The 20562-nt window shown below is 41.5% G+C and overlaps 1 protein-coding gene across 1 annotated transcript in view; it reads left to right on the top strand.

Annotated features, from left to right (window-relative positions):
- The first annotated feature begins 3516 nt into the window (after positions 1–3516).
- The window catches only part of SMYD2 (SET and MYND domain containing 2), a 43314-nt gene continuing 26268 nt past the window's right edge, over positions 3517–20562 (top strand). The window contains exons 1-2 of the mRNA XM_037895728.2: positions 3517–3819; positions 7263–7326. Coding sequence (XP_037751656.1) covers positions 3638–3819; positions 7263–7326 — 246 coding nt within the window. The 5' untranslated portion in view covers positions 3517–3637. The remainder of the gene's footprint in view (positions 3820–7262; positions 7327–20562) is intronic.

Genomic DNA, 20562 nt, shown 5'->3' with positions numbered 1-20562 from the left:
AGCTTATACAGCAAGACTTTTCTATCATGGCAATTTGGAAGTTAATTTATCTTCATTTCATTTTATAAGCAGCTAAATCAGTTACATCAAAACAAATATCATTGAAACCCAGCTGTCAAGTCGTTGCATCATATTAGAAGGCAAAAACATTAAGGAAGCAGAACAGTTCATTTACCTGGATAGCACTAAACTAGCCAGTGGAGACCTCAAAAAAGAAGTAACATCGAGGATAGGAAATAGCACCCACAGCATTCACTAAACTCAACAATGTGTGGAAATCAAAGATATATAGCACCAAAATAAAACAGAATTTTCAACTCAAACATAATCTCAATGCTAATTTATGGGTGCAAGTGCTGGAGATCTATTAAAATGTTAGTTAGAAAACTATATACCCTTGAAACTAACTGCCTAGAAAGATTCTAAGCATTGAGACTGTATTACCAGTGAAGAGATCTGAGAAATTACCAGCCAGCAGCTTGTCTTCACTAGAATTAGAATGAAGTGTTGCATGTATTTGAGGCATGTACTCTGGAGGCCAACACAGAGACTCCCACATGAAGCTGTCAACTCGAAACTAACTGGTGTGATGAAACGAGAATACCCAAGAGAAAAACCCTTGGCAGGGAGGGCAGAACAGTTGATCTCAACACCATAGAGCAGATGGAAGTGGCAGCTAACTACAAAGAGGGGTGGAAGAGACTGGTTTCTGCCCTATGCACCAATATTGGTGCAAGAAAGACATAGGTGCTGGAACTAGGGGTGCTGGGGTGCTTCCACACCCCCTGGCTTGAAGTGGTTTCCGTTATATACAGGGTTTACAGTTTAGTTCAATGGCTCTCAGCACCCCCATTACACAAATTGTTCCAGCACCCTGAAGAAAGATATAATAATGATAAAATAAAAATAATAAAATAAAATAATAATAATTAATAAAGTGAACCATTCATTTACTTCCTTTTTCTGTGTAACCGTACACTCTTAATATACCAGCTTGGGCCAAATTCAGAGGTAAATCAAAATTTGTCTAAGTAAACCTAGTAGGAGTTTTAGGAGTGTGCCTTCTTTTGGCACATGGATTACATCCGTTTGGAATCTATCTACATTTAGTTAGACTCCCTTACATTTGCTTGCTTCAGTCCTTCTCCCTTTTGAGCCCCCCACAGCAAGGCTCTGCCGGCACAGAATGCCCTTCCTTCAAAAAGTGCATTGGTGAGAGCATGTTTTGCATTTTACATTTACCTACTGGTAATAATTTCATATTTCTCTGCTGCTATTTGATTAAGATCTTCTGGTGCAAGAACTGGATTGGAACATTTTGGTTAATGTTAAAACTCTATGGCCCACTCCTGTAGTTCTAATTTAGGGACAGGTTCTGATCTCATTTACACTAGACTAACACCAAGGAAGGAACTCTAACTTTACAGGGTATAAATGAGATTAACACCTGGCCTTCAGTTTTACTGGCACTAAAATCAACGAATGGTAACGAGTTTACTCTTTTAGTTCAAGAAATTCTTTCTCAACATTAATTTTTTTTATTCTTGTTTTGCACCCTCTTTGGTTTCTAGTTTATTCATTTACTTTTCCTTGTGAACTTTTTCATGTTTTATGTTCCAATCTGCACATCTAGACAAACTGTTTCCAGGTGATTTATTGTACAAATTATTTCATGTAAAACTAAATGATCACCTATTTATAGCACAGATAACATACCTTGGAGGACTATATTAATCTAGAGTACTCACATACTACAAGTGATGCAGAAAATATTTATATCCATCTGCATGCTTAACTCGTATTTCTGAAATGAATCATCTTCCAGTGGTAAGTCCAACTGCTGTATAACTAACACAAAACCTCATGTATTGAAACGCTTAGGCACAAACGTGTGAGTTAAGAGCACTATAATAACCTTAACTAAGCTTTCTTGAGCTTTGTGGGGTTGAGCCTTACCTTGAGTATAACTTTAGTATAGATTTATTGCATTTATTATTTCTAAAGTAATCAAAGGCAACATTTATTCCTGTTTTGAGTAAATTTAACATTTCCTTGCTCTGATGGCTTTTAGCCACATTTATGACATGATTTCTGCTGTCGCACTGGGACTTTTTGTCATTTGTTTTGTTGCTAATTATCTTGTTTATAAATGGGAGAGCCTCACCTGTGAGGCTAACTAGTTGTAGGTAACAAATAATTGCCCCCATTAATTCCACATATTTCCTTCCAAGCTATCAAAATATTGCAATATTCTAGAATAATGTCCCCATGGCCCTCCAATTCTCATTTTCACTGGTATAAATAAGGAATAACTCTGCTAAAATCAGTGGGGTTACATGGATGTAAAATAGAGGTATACTTTTTATAAGCAGGGCTTCCCAAAGCATCTGCGGTCCCTGCAATTCAATTTCTAAAGTTCCTTCATGGATTCAGTGGGGTTCACAACTACACGGCGGTGCATGTAGAGTGACATTGTTAAGCACCATTTTGCTGGGTTTTTCTAGATTAGGAAGTTTTATCACATTGGAACCCTTTCCAATAGCTCAGCGTGTTTGTGAGTGAGATAGCAATAAGTTACCCAAGGGCTGTAGTTTTGATGATTGTAGGGGACCCACATGAGCTTGCCCACTAGCCCTGTTTATAAGGCAAGCAACAAATTCAGAGGCTGTGTGTGACCTACAGAGCAAAAATCCTCAGCACGACCAGGTCTTCTGCATCTTTCTTTACATGCTCAGCTGCTCTTCTTGATAGAGAACCTGAGGTTGACGTGAGCCAATACTGGTCCTCTGAGATTCATTGTCTATTATACCCGCCCAAGATCAGGTTTACGGTTGAGACATAAGGGTTTATTAGTTTTGCTGCTTTATCTAGACGGGAATAGTTAAAGCAGCAAAACCTGCCTCCTGTGGATGTACAGCTTATTATGGTTCAGGAAGAATAAGCTACACTGGTATAAGGCACCTTGTCCTTTATACCAGTATAATTAGATGGCTTTTGCACAAAGCGTTATAATTATATTTGTTAAATTCACCCCCTCAGCCAACACAGTTATTGCTATAATTTTTGGAGTGCAGACCAGCCCGAGGGATTTCCACCGCTCTTAAGGCTGAGCCAGCAAGTTGAGAAGACTTGCAGCGCTGATTCCGGAGACCAGACCGCCCAATACCAGGGGATTTGTTTTATCCAGGCAACCCTTAGCCCCCCCCACAAAAAGTGTCCTGATTTCCCGCCCCTTGCTACCTGGTCACCGCAGTGCTGATGCCCGCGCTGACTAGAAGAGGGGAGGATCAGAGAGAAAAGTCCCCTCCAGGGAGGCCCCAGGTTTTGGCGCTGCCCTCGGCCCCTTTTTTTCCGCCTCAGAGGTGGGGCGGCGGGGAGCAGCCGCCCCGTCACGCCCGGCAGGCTTGGCCAGCTCTTGGCTGGGGGCCCTTCAGGGCTGGGGGGGGGCACCCGGTGGAGCTCCCGAGCCGGGCGGGCTCTAGGACCCGGCGGGCTCCTGCGGCGGTTTGGCGGGGAGTCGGCTGCCGGTGTACGTGGTGCCGCGCGGGTGGCTCGGCTCCATTAGTAGCGGCCTGGCGGGGAGCCCCCTGCCGGAGCGGGAGCGGGAGCGGGAGCGCCGCGCGCCTGGCTGGGAAGGATGCGGGCGGAGGGGGCTCCGTGCGGGGAGGGGCAGGAGCGGTTCACCAGCCCGGGCAAGGGCCGGGGGCTGCGGGCCCGGCAGCGCTTCGCCCCGGGGGAGCTGCTCTTCAGCTGCCCGGCCTACACCTGCGTGCTGACCGTCAGCGAGCGGGGCAACCACTGCGAGTCCTGCTTCGCCAGGTACCTGCCGGCCCGGCTCCCGCGCCGGGCAGCGGCTGCCCGCGGGTCCTAGCACCGCCCGCCGCCTGCGGGGCCCCGGGCGTGCCCGGCGCACGTGGGTCCGCACGTGGGCCCGGGGGGGGGGGGTGTCCCCAGCCCACAGGGGTCGGTGGGGAGTGGGGCTGTCGCCAGGGTATGCTGGGCTTGGGGAGGGAGGTTAGAAGTGGGGAGTGGACAAACTGAGCCTGGGCGGGGCAGGGGAGGTGAGATCTCCTGGACACGTGGGGTCCTGGTGGTAGGAGATGTTGGGTGGAGTCCAGCTGTCGGGGTGTTGGCCTGCACTACCGGTTTTCAACCTTTTTTTTTTTTTCATTTGTGGATCCCTAAAAAATTCAAATGGAGGTGCTGACTCCTTTGGAAAGCTTAGACATGGCCTGGGGGCCCTCAGGGGTCAGTGGACCCCAAGTTGAAAATCACTGTTCAATGGTAGTGACAATCTTTCACAGACTCCTTTGAGGTAGACTTCGAACCCACCGGGGTCTGTGGACCACAGATTGACAACCACTGCCTTAGATTAGGCTTCTGGGGGTGACTTGGTTTCAATCCTGTGCTTTGCCATGAGCTTCCTGTGTTACCATGAACAACTCACTTATTCTCTCTCTCTCTGCTTCCTTTTCCCATCTGTAAAATGGGAGTAGTATTTTCCTATTCCACACTGATGAATTCGGGTTGCCAATCCTCCAGCATTGTCCTGGAGTCTCTGGGAATTAAAGATTAATCTTTAATTAAAGATAATGTCATGTGATGAAACCTCCAGGAATTCATCCAACCAAAGTTGGCAACCCTATAAATATGTTAAAGGCTGAAGCACTCATATGTTAGGGTAAGGGAGGCTATATATCTTAGATAGATAGCAGGGGTCATGCGTGAATACTGCTGCATTCATGATTTGGCACTGCCAAGGGCTTTTACGTTGCTGAGACACCTCCCCCATCCTTTAATTCTCTCGGATGTTTTCTTCCTCAAGTCTATTACTCATCTGAAGATCCACTGACATCCAAGTTTGTCATTATTATGCTGTAACGTGATCTTCCTGTGCTGATTTTACTCCCTCCTTTTTATTAAGTAATAGTGGAGGTGAGCACCACAGGCATGTAAGCACATTCATAAAATAATCTCATATATGGGTTACAACTTCCTGTGGACTCAAGGATCCTCCTTTGAAAAAACTTTCCTTTTTACAGAATTGTTTCTTTCTTTGTATAAACTTTATATGGGTCTTTGGGTACAGCACTGATCCTAAACGTCTTTCTTAAAACTGTTTTTCTTTTGGTTTTATATTCAGTTCTGTGTAGGTTCATAGGCACCAACTTTTCCCGGCATGCTCGACACACCCTGCTGCCCCGACTCCACCCCTGCACTTCCCCCATTCCAACCGCTTCCCCAAAGTCCCTTCCCCAACTCTGCCCCCTCCCTGCCCCTATTGGACTCCTTCCCCAAATCCCAGCCCCGCCTCTTCCCCAAGCACTCTGTGTTCCCCCTTCTGCCCCCCAGCTCCCAGCTGTTTCATGGCGGCAAGCGCTGGGAGCTAGGGGGAGAAGAAGGGATGCGGCACGCTCAGGGGAGGAGGCGGAGGTGAGCTGGGGCGGGGAGCTGCTGGTGGGTGCAGAGCACCCACCAGTTTTTTCCTGGGGGTGCTCCAGCCCCGGAGCACCCACAGAATCGGTGCCTATGTGCAGGTTGTTATATCGCTCTCATCCCCATAGTATCTGAGCGCCTTCCAGAAGTGCATTAACTAAATGACTAACATCTTCCAGGTTTGTTCCTTCAAGTGTCCCAGAAAAGTGTTCCATTTCCTCTTGAGAATCTTCTCATACTCTGTGGCATGATTCTGAAAACTTAGGCCGAGGAATAACTTTATTCATGTGAATAATTGCATTGCATTCAGTTTTCAGAGTAGCGTCCATGTTAGTCTGTATTCGCAAAAAGAAAAGGAGTACTTGTGGCACCTTAGAGACTAACATTTATTTGAGCATAAGCTTTTGTGAGCTACAGCTCGCTTCATCGGATGCATTCAGTGGAATTTTTTGGTCTCTAAAGAGCCACAAGTACTCCTTTTCTTATTGCATTCAGTGTGACTAAAGTTACATGCATGCATGCCTAAATGTTTACAGATCAGAGCCTATAGAATGTATCCAGCCAAATGTTGCTCAAACAAACGTTCACCAAACTTCATCCGTTCAGCAAGATGTAGTTAAACTTGTACCTTTCATGGATCTTCTCTGTTCTCTGGCCGATGCCTTTCAATCTCCATGCTTCCTGAACCATATTTGAAAGGACACTTAAGTTGAAACTGTCAATTTCAGCAAAATTAACTAAAATATTTTTGGTGAATATGAATTTTTGACCTAGACCTAAGTCCCCTGGCACATTTTTTTAAAATATAGGCAGGAGTTCCTGTTTATTTTTAAATGTTTCTCTCCTCTGTTGCTGTGGGAAAGGCCCACCACCCAAAAGCCAAACACTCAAAGAGGCGGAAACTGATTAAACATGGGGGAAACCGTAAAACTGATATGCAAAGTGCTATCAGATACACAAAGGTAATGAACTGAAATATATAGAGGAAATTCTAATTACTTTTAAATATAATACTCTTAGGGGTTACTCAATAGTAGGCATACAGTTTTCAGATGGAAATTTTTTTACTCAGGGTGGCGATCTTTAAACCTCAACAGCTTTTTAAGGGGGGGGCATGGAGGGAGTACAGTGCACCTTGCAGCAAATTCCCTATGGTATTTGCTGTGTTATGGCTTTATACAAGTGAAAAGGGACTGTGGGGGGTTGAGGGAAACTTTTATAATACATTAATCACAGAGCAGATGCTGTACCCCTAATTAAATCACTTGAAAGTGTTTAAAATGTTGTGTGTTTAGATTTCAGAGGGCTTGTTGATTAAGAACATTTTCAACTACACAAAAACTGTTAGATAGACAAGCAATAGAACTAAAAAATTAGGACGCAAAAGATTTATATCCGTGATTAAATCAACCAAGCAACCAATACTTAGAGAAGAAGGAAAAGCAATATATCAGTGTGTGGAATGTAATTTCAAAGGATAATGTAAAATCTAGCAGCATAGAATAACATGTTTCTGAAACCATGGCTTGATTAGGATAGTAAAGTCTTTTACGTAATAACAGCTATTAGGAACACTTGCATTTGAAACTCTTAATAAATAAAACAAACAAAAATAAATAGACCAGGTTCAAGCTGTAACCAGAATATTCTGGACAGAAAGTCATTTGATTAGGAAAATACAGTGTATTGTGCAAGACTATTTTTTAAAAAAGTGCATTCCTGTCACATTCACTAAGCTGTGGTTGTATGTCAAACCTATAGGGTATAGCCTCTCTATTAAATTCACTATTAGAAGATGTATATAACTTCTGTTTTATTTTTTTAAGGAAAGAAGGATTGTCCAAGTGTGGAAGATGTAAACAGGCATTTTACTGCAATGTGGAATGTCAGGTATGTGTTACAACTTCTTGTGAGGAGGGAAAGGGGTTCACTAAAGCAGTAAGCTGCACTTATCATTAGTTTAGTACAGCACTGATAGGCTGTAATCACATCTAGTGTTAAGAATAGCAAGCTGGTCAGTTTCAGCATCCCAGAGGTGCTGAGAGTGGAGTTGTGCCTTGGACAATTACAGGATGTAAACATGTTCATATTAAGTCATTCAAGATCAGCTATGCTGGGACATGGTATTACTGAGACATTTGATTAGTACAGCCTACCAGCCCACTAATTACTTCAGTAACTTCAGCTTATTTTAAATATACTCAGATTTAACGTTAGTCCCGTAAGCTGGTGAAGAAGTCCTTGTCCAGCTGAAAAATCAAAAATAAATATCTCTGATTTAACTTTTTCAAAATCTATTGCAAGTGTTGCTGCTGTTGATAATTATAGTGCATATTAGTTTAGAAACCTACTGTGCTTCCTCTCTTAGTCTTCAAAAAAGAATGAGATAGGTTCATGGAGGATAGGGCCATCAATAGCTATTAGCCAGGATGGGCAGGGATGGTGTCCTTAGCCTCCATTTGCCAGAGGCTGAGAATGGGCGACAGGGAATGGATCACTTAATGATCACCTGTTCTGTTCATTCCCTCTGGGGCACCTGGCATTGGCCACTGTGGAAGACAGGATACTGGGCTAGATGGACCTTTGGTATGACCCAGTTCGACCACTCTTGTGTTCTTATGTTCTCAGACTTCTATTACGGGGCAGAGATAACCAGAGTGGCCATTCTCTGATATTCCTGTTATGGAGCTTTTAATATGCTTTAAAGTAGAATAGAATGAAGGACTGGTTCACTGAAAAACACCCCAGTGCAATTCTAATTCTGTTTTTTCTTTGTTTTGGAGGGAGAGCTTGTTCTTATCTAATTCACTGAATCTAGCCAATTCCAGTATGCTGCCTTTGCATGCTGTCAGCTTGACCTAAAGTAACCATGCTCCTTATCTGTGAGAAAAATATACGCCGTCTTAAGTGCTAAATAATGAGACACATCTTAACTTATAGAATCCTCTAGGGCAAGGGTTGTGGTATGGAACGTTGTTCATGAAGGACTAAGGTGACCAAATTCACTTCATTGGGAGGTTAGATAAGAGCTGAGGTCTTTGGTGTGAAAGCAGATTTTCAGCTAGTAAATCATCCATCACAAGCCTTATCTTAGATGATAATGTGCTGATTGTCATCTTGTTGTTGTTTGTATGCAGAATATTCTACATTCCCATTAGCTGGGATGAAATGCAGAATATTCTACATTCCCCTTAGTTGGGATGAAATATTGTAATTGTGCTGTCCTGGTCCTAAGCACAATATTTGGGATTGCTGCTGCAGCTTCAGAAAGAGCTTTCATTTTAACAAGCCATCTCGTTCCTCTGAGTGATGTTGCATATCTGTAGTATCTTTTATGCATTCCCCCACCCCAAACTTCTAGCTTTTGTGCTGATTTTGTCTGTAATTCTGACATTCCTATAAAAACACTAAGAACGTAGGGCCAGATTCTACCACACTTAGTAGTCATTGTCCTCCCACCCCCGAGGGCCAGTTTCTGATACCTTACTCATGTCAGTAGGACTGTTTGTGGAATAAGGTGCTACCCAATGTGAGATCAGAATCTGGTCCAGAATTAGGTTCTAGTCAATGTGCGTAATGAACAGCAGGATCTGGCCTCCTTTAATTTTCTTTCATCTGCAAAGGACAGTGGGACAAGGGTATATTTGCCTATTAGCTTTATATTTTTTTTTTCCTCTTTTGCTTTCTTCATTTCCGTTATTTATATGTGATGGAAAGATCTCTGAGAGGTGGTAAGATGGCCAAACTTGTTCATGACGACAGCTGGGGAGAGAGAACCTTTTAGTTTAGGTACATAATCTATACCTCTTCAGGTCAGGCTTCCCCCCTATGTTTTAGTGTGCGGGATTGAAAATCATCAAATGGCCTTCTACTTTTGAGTCACAAGTTGGTTTGGAAAGCTTTAAGCAAAGGCAGCTTAAAAATTTGAATATTGATATTGGCTTACATAAGAGGTTGTCAGGACAGTAGTTGCATATAGCAGAAAGTGAAAACTTCATGAAGTGAGCATCTTTAAGGACCCAGGGAAAAGTCCTGGAAAAGCTTCACAGGAAGCCTAGCTAAATCCTCTGACAACTCATAATCTCATCATGAGAAGCACTTGCACTTAGATGTAAAAAGTGCATGCCGGGTGACATTGTTTCATACCAGACCTGTACAATTCATGTGAGAGAATCCAATAATATTTGCAATAAAATTGCTTTGTGCTGTATAACATCTTCCATCTGAGAATTTGTTTCTTCACAAACAAGGAAATAAGCTTCACAGTACTCCTGTGAAGTAGATAATGGCTAGTGTTGCCATTTTACAGATGGATTAATTAAGGTAGAGAGAAGTTAAACAGCTTGGTCCAGCTCAAATAGCAAGTGCACATTGGAGGCAGTAGTAGGATCTCCTGATGTTGAGTTACTTGTGTTAGCCACAAGTCCATCCTCTGCCTCCCAGTATTCTGAAATCTGCACTCTAGACTTGAGGAGGCTTATATAATAGGAGCTAGTTCCTCTCTTCCCATATGCATTGACCCCCCAAGAACAGGTATTCTGGTACTGTAGATCACTCATTATTTTTTACAGAGTGAGGTAGTATTTGTATTTAGCTATCTCTAAAGTTTTTCAAGGGCCAGAACACCTCTTATTTTGATGAAATGTCCTTCCAAGAGGAAAAGTCTTCTTGCCATCCACTCAGGAAGTCGGAACATCCTGAAAGCTTCAGGACACAACATTTAGCAGAAGAGCTGATTGTGTGCTAAGTTAATGATAATTAAAACCCTTCCTAAATATGTATACATAATGCTTTGTATATAAAATCATTCAGTAGTGTTTTGGTGTCTTGACTGTAGTGTGATGTGCCCCAGCTTTGGCTCTTTCTTCATCACTTTACGTGAAATGCTTAGGGCTTCTTGCTCTCTCGTTAGCATAAATCTATCTTCAGTGTTGTAGATCCTTCTGAATCATTCAGGTGAAATTTAGGAACGTTGCTGGGATTCAATTCTTCTGACATTCTTTCAATGTTATCTTCGAGCGCAACATTCTTTAGAAACCGGTCCCCAATGACTGTATATGCTGCACAGACAATCTACATCACATCTTCATCCTTGTCTTGTTTAAAGGCACTTTTCACCAATTCAACAATTCTCTGTCAAAGTTGAGTAGGACATCTGTGCCTTGATATTGAACTTGTAACAGTGGGATGTACAGTAAATGTTTCCCTTTCAGCTTCCATGGATGTGGGACTTCATGCTTTCGTTTTCTTCATACCAAACTGATGAAAGTCTGGAGCTGCACTTAAGAGCTTTCTTATAGATTGTTCATTTGATATTTTTAGTACTCTATGAATCCACATTCATTTGCCCAATTCAGCTAAAAATTGCCCTTGCCAACAAGAACCTGGTATAGATACAATGCTATAAAAATAATCTGAATATCACTCAGTCTGACAACTGTTTGTCACATATTCAGTGTAGTGTTCGGGACATGAAATCAATTTCATTTCAGTTCACACTCCCCTTTCTAGAACAGTTTAAAACATAAGAACAGCCATACTGGGTCAGACCAATGGTCTGTCTAGCCTAGTTCCCGTCCTCTGATGGTTGCCAATGCCAGCTGTTTCTGAGGGAGTGAACAGAACAGGGCAATTATGGAGTGATCCATCCCCTGTTGTCCAGTCCCAGCATCTGACAATCAGAGGCCTAAAGACACCCAGAGTGTGGGGTTGCATCCCTGACCATCTTGGCTAATGGACCTATCCTCCATGAATTTCTCTAGTTCTTTTTTGAATGCAGTTATACTTTTGGCCCTCATAACATCATCCCCTGGTGACAAGTTCCCCAGGTTGACTGTGTGTTGTATGAAGAAGTACTTCCTTTATGTTTGATTTAAACCTGCTGCCTATGAATTTTATTGGTGACTCCTGTTTCTTGTGTTATGTGAAGGGGTAAATAACACTTTTTCTCAACACCATTCATGATTTTATAAACCTCTACCATACTTCCCCGCCATACCAGTCGTCTCTTTTTCCAAGAGGAAAAAGTCCCAGTCTTTTTAATCTCTCCTCCTATGAAAATTGTTCATAACCCCAATCATTTTGTTATCCTTCTCTGGACTTTTTCCAGTTCTAATATATCATTTTTTGAGATGGGATGACCAGAACGGCATGCAATATTCAAGGTGTGGGTGTACCATGGATTTATATAAAGGCATTTTGGTATTTACTGTCTTATTATCTATCCCTTTCCTAATGTTTCCGAACATTCTGTTCACTTTTTGACTGCTGTTGGACACTGAGCGGATGTTTTCAGAAAACTATCTGAAATGACTCCAAGATCTTTCTTGAGTGGTAACAGCTAATTTTGTATGTAGAGGTGGGATTATGCTTTCCAGTGTGCATTACACTGCACTTAGTGCATTGAATTTCATCTGCCATTTTGTTGCCCAGTCACCCAATTTTGTGAGATCCCTTTGTAATCCTTCGCAGTCAGCTTTGCACTTGACTATCTTGAGTAATTTTGTATAGTCTGCAAACTTTGCCACCTCACTGTTTACTCCTTTTTCCACATCATTTATTAATAGGGTGAACAGCATTGGTCACAGTACAGCTCCTTAGGAGACCTTGCTTATTTACATCTCTCTATTCTGAAAATGGACCATTTATTCCTACCCTTTGTTTCCTGTCTTTTAACCAGTTACTGATTCATGAGAGGACCTTCCCCCTTATCCCATGGCTAAGTAATTTCCTTAAGAGCCTTTGGTGAGGGACTTCTCATTGGCTTTCTGAAAGTCCACATACACTATATCTAAGCCCCTTCATTTTCAGTTTAAACCAATTTTTACCGAAAAAATCCTGGGTTTTACAAAAAATATTATTTTCCCCCCCGATTTTTGCCCTACTTTTTTTGTATCATTTAAATATATAAAAAATAACTTGTTTTATTAGGAAAATACAATACATTGCATGAGATGTAGGAATTACGATAATACATTAGTCTGTATGTATATGCAAAGCTGCCTGTTGAAGTAAGGCTATGTATTAGTCTAGAAGATATACACAATAAACAGGCATGCATGCAAACTCTATAAGTGCGTGCGCATCTGAATGTACTGATGAATCTCACGCCCACCACGTACACATTTCAAGCCATTAGCAGATAAGTTTAAAGTTTTGACACACTAAGATGGGAAGAAAATTAAAATCTGTATCAAAATAAGGAAGTATTTGAAAGTTTAAAAAAAAATAGGAGAAAAGGATGAAGTTGACTGTATGCGCTGCAAATGGTGTGGCGTAAATATTTATAGGGTATTAGTTATAAGTCTAGAAGAGTAAACTGTTTATTCAAATGAAAAGTTTTATTTGGATATTAGAGATATTGTTTTCTTAAACTCAGAGGTGACATTGTGTTTTGAGTTCCATTTTAGTTCTTTAGCAAACCACATTGAATTCCCTTCATCAAAGCATTAATCTACTGAATACTTTTCCCCCTGTCCTTCGATCCACCAAAATAAACCCTGATATTTACCCTGAAAAATTAATTTTTTGCGCTGATTTTTCACTTGTTTTTGTTGGTGTAGTAATAAACACTGATAAATTCCTGGGAAAAATTAAACAAAATAAAAAACAAAATGAAGGGCCCTAACTGTATTCACTGGATCACCCTTGTCCACATCCTTGTTGACCCCCCTCAAAGAATTCTAGTCGATTGGTGAGGCATGATTTCCCCTTGCAAAACAGAGTTAACTCTTCCCCAACGAATTGTGTTCATCTGTGTGTCTGATAATTCTGTTCTTTACTATAATTTCACTCAATTTGCCTGGTATTGAAGTTAGGCTTATCAGCCTGTAATTGCCAGGATTGCCTCTGAAGCCTTTTTAAAAAATTGGTGTCACATTATGCTCTTTATCTATGATTGGAGAATAGCTAATTTAAGTGATAGGTTACATACATAGGTTATAGAGTAGTTCTGCAATTTCATATTTGAGTTCCTTCAGAACTCTTGGGTAATTACCATGTGGTCCTGGTATCTTATTACTGCTTAGTTTATTGGTTAGTTTATCAGTTCATTCCAAAACCTCCTCTACTGACACCTCAATCTGGAACAGTTCCTCAGATTTGTCACCTAAAAAGAATGTCTCAGGTGTGGGAATCTCCCTCACATCCTCTGCAGTGAAAACCAATGCAAAGAATTCATGTAACTTCTCAGGTTTCAGAGTAGCAGCCGTGTTAGTCTGTATTCGCAAAAAGAAAAGGAGTACTTGTGGCACCTTGGAGACTAACCAATTTATTTGAGCATAAGCTTTGGTGAGCTACAGCTCACTTCATTGGAATGCATCTGGTGAAGTGGGCTGTAGCCTATGAAAGCTTATGCTCAAATAAATTGGTTAGTCTCTAAGGTGCTACAAGTACTCCTTTTCTTTTTGTAACTTCTCAGAAATGGTCGTGTCTTCCTTGAGTGCTCTTTTAGCACCTCTGTTGTCCTGTGGCCCCACTGATTGTTTGGAAGGCTTCCTGATTTGATGTACTTAAAGTTTTTGTATCATTGGATGGTAGTTCTTCAAATTCTTTTTTGGCCTGCTTACTTGTACTTTTTACCTTGACTTGCCAGAGCTTATGCTCTTTTCTATTTTCCTCAGTAGGATTTGACTTCCAGTTTTTAAAGGATGCTTTTTCCCCTCTAATTGCTTCTTTTACTCTGTTTCGCCATGGTGGCAATTTTTTGGTCCTTGTACTGGTGTTTTTTGTGTTGTGTTTTTTTGTTTTTTTTTTTAATTTGAGGTGTATATTTAATTTGAGCCTCTATTATGGTATTTTTAAAAAGTTTCCAGGCAGCTTGCAGGTGTTTCATTCTTGTGACTGTTCCTTGTAATTTCTGTTTAATTAGCGTACTCATTTTTGTGAAGTACCCCTTTTTGAAATTAAATGCTACTGTGGTGGGCTTTTGTGGTACTGTATTTTCCCCCCTCCCCTACAAGACTCTTAAATTTAATTACATTATGGTCGCTGTTACTGGGAGGATCAGCTATATTCACCTCTTAGACTGGATCCTATATGCCATTTAGGACTAAATCAAGAACTGCCTCTTCCCCTGTGGGTTCCAGGACTAGCTTCTCCAAAAAGCAGTCATTAAACTTTATCTCTGCATCCCATCCTGAGGTGACATGTACCCAGGCAATATGGGGATAGTTGAAATCCCCCATTGTTACTGGGTTTTCTGTTTTTGTAGCTTCTATAATCTCTCTGAGCATTTCACAATCCCCATCACCAGGTCAGGTCATCGGTAGTATATTCCTACTACTATACTCTTATTATTCAAGCATGGAATTTCTATCTAGATAAACTCAAATATAGTAAAAATATTAAATGAATCGAATTGTACCATAGAGCCTATGTCCCCCCCTCCCCACATATAGTGCCATTGCAATATTTCAACTGATTTGAAAGTAATTCTTCCAAGTATAACTTTTTTAAAAATAAGTTTAAAATAGCAAACAAAAGGTTTTGGATAAGTTTTTCAGAATTATGGATTGAGTAGCTGTAGAAATTGTTTTGTAATTAACACTTTGTGTTTAATGGGCTATATTCTGTGCTCAGATACAACTTTGCAGCCCGTGTAAGTTCCAAGGGTTGTCCGCTGTGTGCAGTTATGTAGCATCTCCTACTGGAGGGTCTTAAAGGGCTTTACACACTTTAGTGAATTAAGCCTCACAACATGCCTTTTCAGGAGGATATTTTATCTTTTTTTGCAAATGGTGGCCATGGCGGCATAAAGAGATGTATAGACTTGCCCAAGGTCACTCCAGAAGCTTGAGGTAGGTCTGGAAAAAAGTGGCAGATCTGGAAAAATGAGCCCAGCTCCTGTCTCCTGGCCACAAGTCTTTGACCCAGGGACGCAAATACTGTGTTGCAGCGTGAAGATCCCTTTGCACGTCACTGACCACATGAGGCAGCTTTAAAGCTGGCACAAGTAGCGGAAGGAGGATTAGCCCATTGGGTGGGGCTGGGGGGAATCCACCAGTGGCATAGAGTTGGCATAGCAGCTCCCTCACGCTCACATTCTGGGACTGGCATGGGGGATGTGGCTGGGGCTAACTTAATGTTTGCTGATCTCCAGTTACTGTTTTGGCCTGTTGGCAGCCAGAATAACTTAGAATAGCCTTCAGGTTGCTCCTCTTGAACTGAGCCATTACATAATCACAAAGCCAGCCTAGGACAAAGGTATCACAGAGATGAGCTTTATATACCATCTTTGCAACCCCAGGCCCTTTTGAGGTGGACTGCGTGCTCCTTGGCTGTAGCTCAGGATTCAGCCCTGGGTCCCCCTTTCTTCTGCTGCCTGCTATCTGACTTTTTTTCTGCTAAGGTTTGTGAGTGACAGTTGATTCATATCGCTCTGCTTTTCGCTACCAGCATCGCACGGTATCGACCTGCAATTACACTAATGGAATTCAAGTTCCACATGCAGTTGTTCAGGTCTTGACTTTTAAAGTATGGTTTTAGTCGAACAGCATCAGACCTGTGTTCGTTTTTGTCATCCCCTCCCCCGAAATTAACTGTTCAACAGCTCTGAAGAGAAATGTTTTAGGAGGGTTACATCATTACAAATGCAGAACTGGTGAACTATAAACCAGTTACAAGTGCTTCCTCTTTCAACTATTTAAATACACCTATTGTTTATCCCTTACAGAGAGCTGAGGTCAGCTAATCATCCTGCAGCTTGTTCTGTACTTGTCTCTTCCTTCAGCATTTGAAATGTGCTCTGCAGACGGAAGGCTTGAAGATTTTATTTGTTGTATTGCACTGTATGGAATCTGTATTTCTGCAGCAAAGGAAACCATGTATTTGGAGCCTGCTCATTTCTCACTCAAGTCAGTGGCAAAACTCCAGTTGACTTCAGTAGGGAAAAGCTTTAACCCTTGAGGTACAATTTTGGACAACACAGCCGCACAGCCTCAGAAAGTGGGGACCAAAGATGATTTTAACCGGTCTTTATCTTTTCCCTTTCCTGATCCCAGCCCATCTAGGTCCCTCTACTGCAATTTAGGGTAACCTCATGGCTCCTCTAAACAATACCCAGCTGCCCAGAGCTCCAAGGGGCTATTTTGACAGCCAGGTATCACCAGAGCACAGTGACCTGTCTATTCCCTGTTTTCTGTCCATGCCTCCACTCCAGGGGCCAAGTGGCAAGGGCCCACTGCACCCGCCTTGTGCCACCTGGACATTCCCATTAGTAAGGGGAATCCTGAGGAGGTTGATTAAGCCAGTTTACCAACTGCTTTATGCCACTGGAGTGCAGAAAAGGACAGGGCCTTTGTTTCTTATGCAACTAAATCCCTGCTTGCTAGTTTCAGTAAGAATCTTGTCTTGCAAAAAGTCTGCACATTTTCATACAGGTGGATTTAAGTCAAATATAACTTGGAATGTTTCTGTTATGTTAAAATTTCATTTAAGTGAACATGCCTCTGGGCTGGGAAAGAAGAGTGAGAGGAGACTTACAATCCTTATGTTATCAAAATTACTAAGGGTACAGTGAGAGCTGATCAGGAGCTCTTATCTTACCCTTCCGTTTAATATGAGTACAAGGGGACACTTGATGGAAGTTTAAGGGCAGTAGGCCTAAAATAAATAAAGGGAAATGCTACCGTAATTTATATACATTGTAAAGTCCATGTGTCGTCTTCACACTCTCAGGAGATCATTTTGAAAATACTTTTTAAAAGGATTAGGTGATTTGTGCACATTTAGTTGGGAAGTTCCTGGAGTCCTTACTTGAGAAATGTTCACATTGGTTTTAATGAGAGTTTTGACTGAGTAAAAACGGCAGGATTTGGCCCATTGTTGATAAAAGACCAAATGTTCAGCTCCGCTTCCAAGAGGGGCGGGTAGCAAAAAAGCACTGGAATTGGGTGGAATTGGGGGAGGTGTAGGGAAAGGGGTTCCACTGTAGCATCTGTGTGGTCATGGAGGCGTGAGGCATCCAGGTAGATATCCTGGGGCTCTGGACAGGTCTCCTGAGATCTGCAGGTTTTTAGATTAAGCACCACTCTGATGGAATGCTCAAACAAGCTGTATCTACTCTTGAGATTCCCTGTCTCCCACATGTGAATAACCAGCGTTGGGTCCATATTTATCCATGTTATTAAGTCAAAGTATTTTGTGTGGCAAGCTAAGGCTGCGCTCATGGTAATCAAATCTCATTCCTTGCCTAGAGAAGCTACCTTACTGGTAAAACTGTTATAAGTGTTAGTATATGGAAGTGTTTGCTTCTCAGTCTCTTGTCCCTGTCAGCTCAGGACTCTCTTAATTTAAGTTGTGACTAGCTCCACCTTTATCTCTTATCTTATTTCTGCTAATGTTGCCCCATTGTCCCCTTTTCCCTACCAGCCTCACTATCCCCTTCATTTCTCAGTCCCACTCTCATGCTCATGTCACCTTCCATGTTGCTCCCTGTGCCTGGAATGATCTTTGCTCCTAGTGGGCCACTCCCTCACCCTTTCCTCACTGAAATCCTGCCTAAAAAGACTTGCTTCTTCTGGGAGTCCTTCAAATGCTAACCCATGTCAATCTTGTATCCTCTCCAGCCCAACATTATGTAAATGGGGACGAGAGGGAAAGAAGACACAAGGGCTTGAACCTCAATCACTTGTCACTGGATGTAGCACTTCAGGGCCATATTGCAATACCTTTACTCACGCTCAACAATACCATACACCACAAGTAATGGTATTCTTTGTGGGGGCAGGAGCACTGCCCAACACAAGTATCAGTGGTAGAATCAGGCTCTAAGTGTTTGCATGACTGGGCTCTGTTAACCCTTCCAATGGCTTTCCCAGGACCCTTTTTGTCTTATCTGTGTATCTGTCTTCTAGACTCTCTAAGCTCCACTGGACAGAGACTGTTTTTATTTGTCTTCTGCTGTACCAACAAAGCACATCACTGCCATTTAACAAATGATAGTAATTTTATATGGGACTGAAAATTTAAGATCATGTTTGGCACCCCAAATGTCTCCCTTTGGGCTTGCATTGAGTACTGGTTGTTGGTTTTGTAGTATGCTGCACTAGTCTAGTCTTCAGGCCAATAATCCAGTAGTCCTAGCTGATGCAATCGTTTTGAAGAACTTGGTGGAGGAGGTTACTTTTCCACTCTTTGATGTGGAAAACACAAGGCTTAGCAAACTTCCTTTCCAAAAGTGTTGTCACTCTGCCTTAAATGAGGGGAAAAATACAGTAGATGTAATGAAAATAGGAAAAAAATATCATTAATACAACACTGGGGATTCAGCTAGAACAATGATACCTGCTGTAATGCAAACCACTCAGAGACAACGTGGAAAAGAATGCTAAATGCAATCCTGCTGTGATTGCAGAGAAGGACTCTCTGAGTGTTTTCATAACCGGTATTACTCAGTCATCACTATTCTCTATTCCTGCAATGTTTCAGGCTTTTATCTTGCTTTGCACAATTCAGCCATATCTTGTCCCTTTAACCTCCCTACTACCTCACATAGCTCAGTATGATTCTGCCTGAGGAAAGATTTTAATTAACAATGCTTAGAGAATAAAGGAAACAAATGCATTTTGAAAACATTATTTTGAGACAGGCATATAATTTTGTATCTTGGCTTTGTTTTGCAAGTATTCTTATTAATTAAACAGTGTATGTGAACGTAAGTCTGTATAAAAAAAATTTAGGCTCTGATCTTACACTTCTTGCACACCCCAAACTCCTCAAGTTGTGGGAGTTTTGGATGTGCAAAGAATAAAGGATTGGGTCCTCATTGTGTAATTTTTGCACACAGGCTAAGGACTAAGGGCCCATAGAAATTTTCCAACCAGCTCTCACAGTGCATAGGAATTTGGTATTTCCAAGGACAAATTTTGAAAAATGTGACTGCTGCATTAATGGGAGCATCCAAGATTTTTTTTTTTTTTAAAATGATACAACTAAAATGTAAAATACTTTAAAATTTTACATTGTTGTCGCCTTTTAGAACTGTCAGACCTTGGGGTTGCTTCACATAGGCTTTACATAAAATCTCAATTTTGGATTTGAAAAAAAAGACACTAAGGGCAATGGGCAGTGGGTCTGACTTTTATTTTGGTATATAAAGCCTTAAATAACCATGGATCAATCTACCTGAGGGACATTGAGTTGCTCCAAATCCTATCATGGCACTTCAGGTGGTGATGATGGGCTCCATGCTGGAATTTTGCAAGAGTGAAGTGCAGGGCTGATTCTCTGAAGTCCTGTGACTTTGGAGTATGTGTCAGAGTGCAACATTAGTATCCCTCTAGGAGCAGCGAAAGACTTTCATGTTCTGACTTGAGTTCAGTCATAAATTTGTGGGGCTTGTTATGGTATACTCCCCTGTCTTCTCCTCTTCTCTCCTCTCCACCCCACACCTTCCCCTGGCTCAGGTGTTTTAATTGAGGATAGGGATTGATTGCCTCTTAAGTATTAAGGGACAAATGTATAAATGTAACCCATTGTGTGTGTTTTACCACTTTATATGTCCTGTGGCGTGAATGTTAGAAATGTGTGATTATAAAATTGAACATTGATTTACGTTCTAAATATATAAATAAGGTGAAATACACTGCAGTCCAGGAGAGGCCTGAACCACACCCTGTGTATCACTTAAATCTGTTAATGTGGATCTCTTTGTGCAGGCTTTAATGGCCTGCATCCATTTCATCCAAAGAGTGTTCAGGAAAGTCTGACACCTGAGAAGAGCTGTTCATAACTTTGCTTGATGGCAAAAGATTAATTACATGGTTGCATGAAATGTTTTACTGTATATTACATTTAAGGGAAATATGTAACATTAAATTTTAACTAAAGGGTGTCTGTCCTCTTTCAGCCACTACTCTTGCTACTACTGCATTGGAGAGCACCAGGCTTATTCTATTACACTTTGCTAACTAACAAAATAAATCTGAAGAATCTATTCAATAGGTCTGATTCTGATCTTACATACACTGTCTTTTTATTGATGCAAACTCATAGATTTCAGAGGACTTACTCCTGATTTACACCAGGGTCATGTCCAAATCGGGGCCAATGTATTTATTAAATGGAAATTGAACCCAGTCTAACCATTAAGAGAGAACCTAGTCTCCCCTCCCACACTTGTTCTGA

This window comes from Chelonia mydas, chromosome 3, assembly GCF_015237465.2.
Source record: "Chelonia mydas isolate rCheMyd1 chromosome 3, rCheMyd1.pri.v2, whole genome shotgun sequence".
Taxonomy (NCBI): Eukaryota; Metazoa; Chordata; order Testudines; family Cheloniidae; genus Chelonia; species Chelonia mydas.
This window is presented reverse-complemented; position numbering and strand designations above follow the sequence as displayed.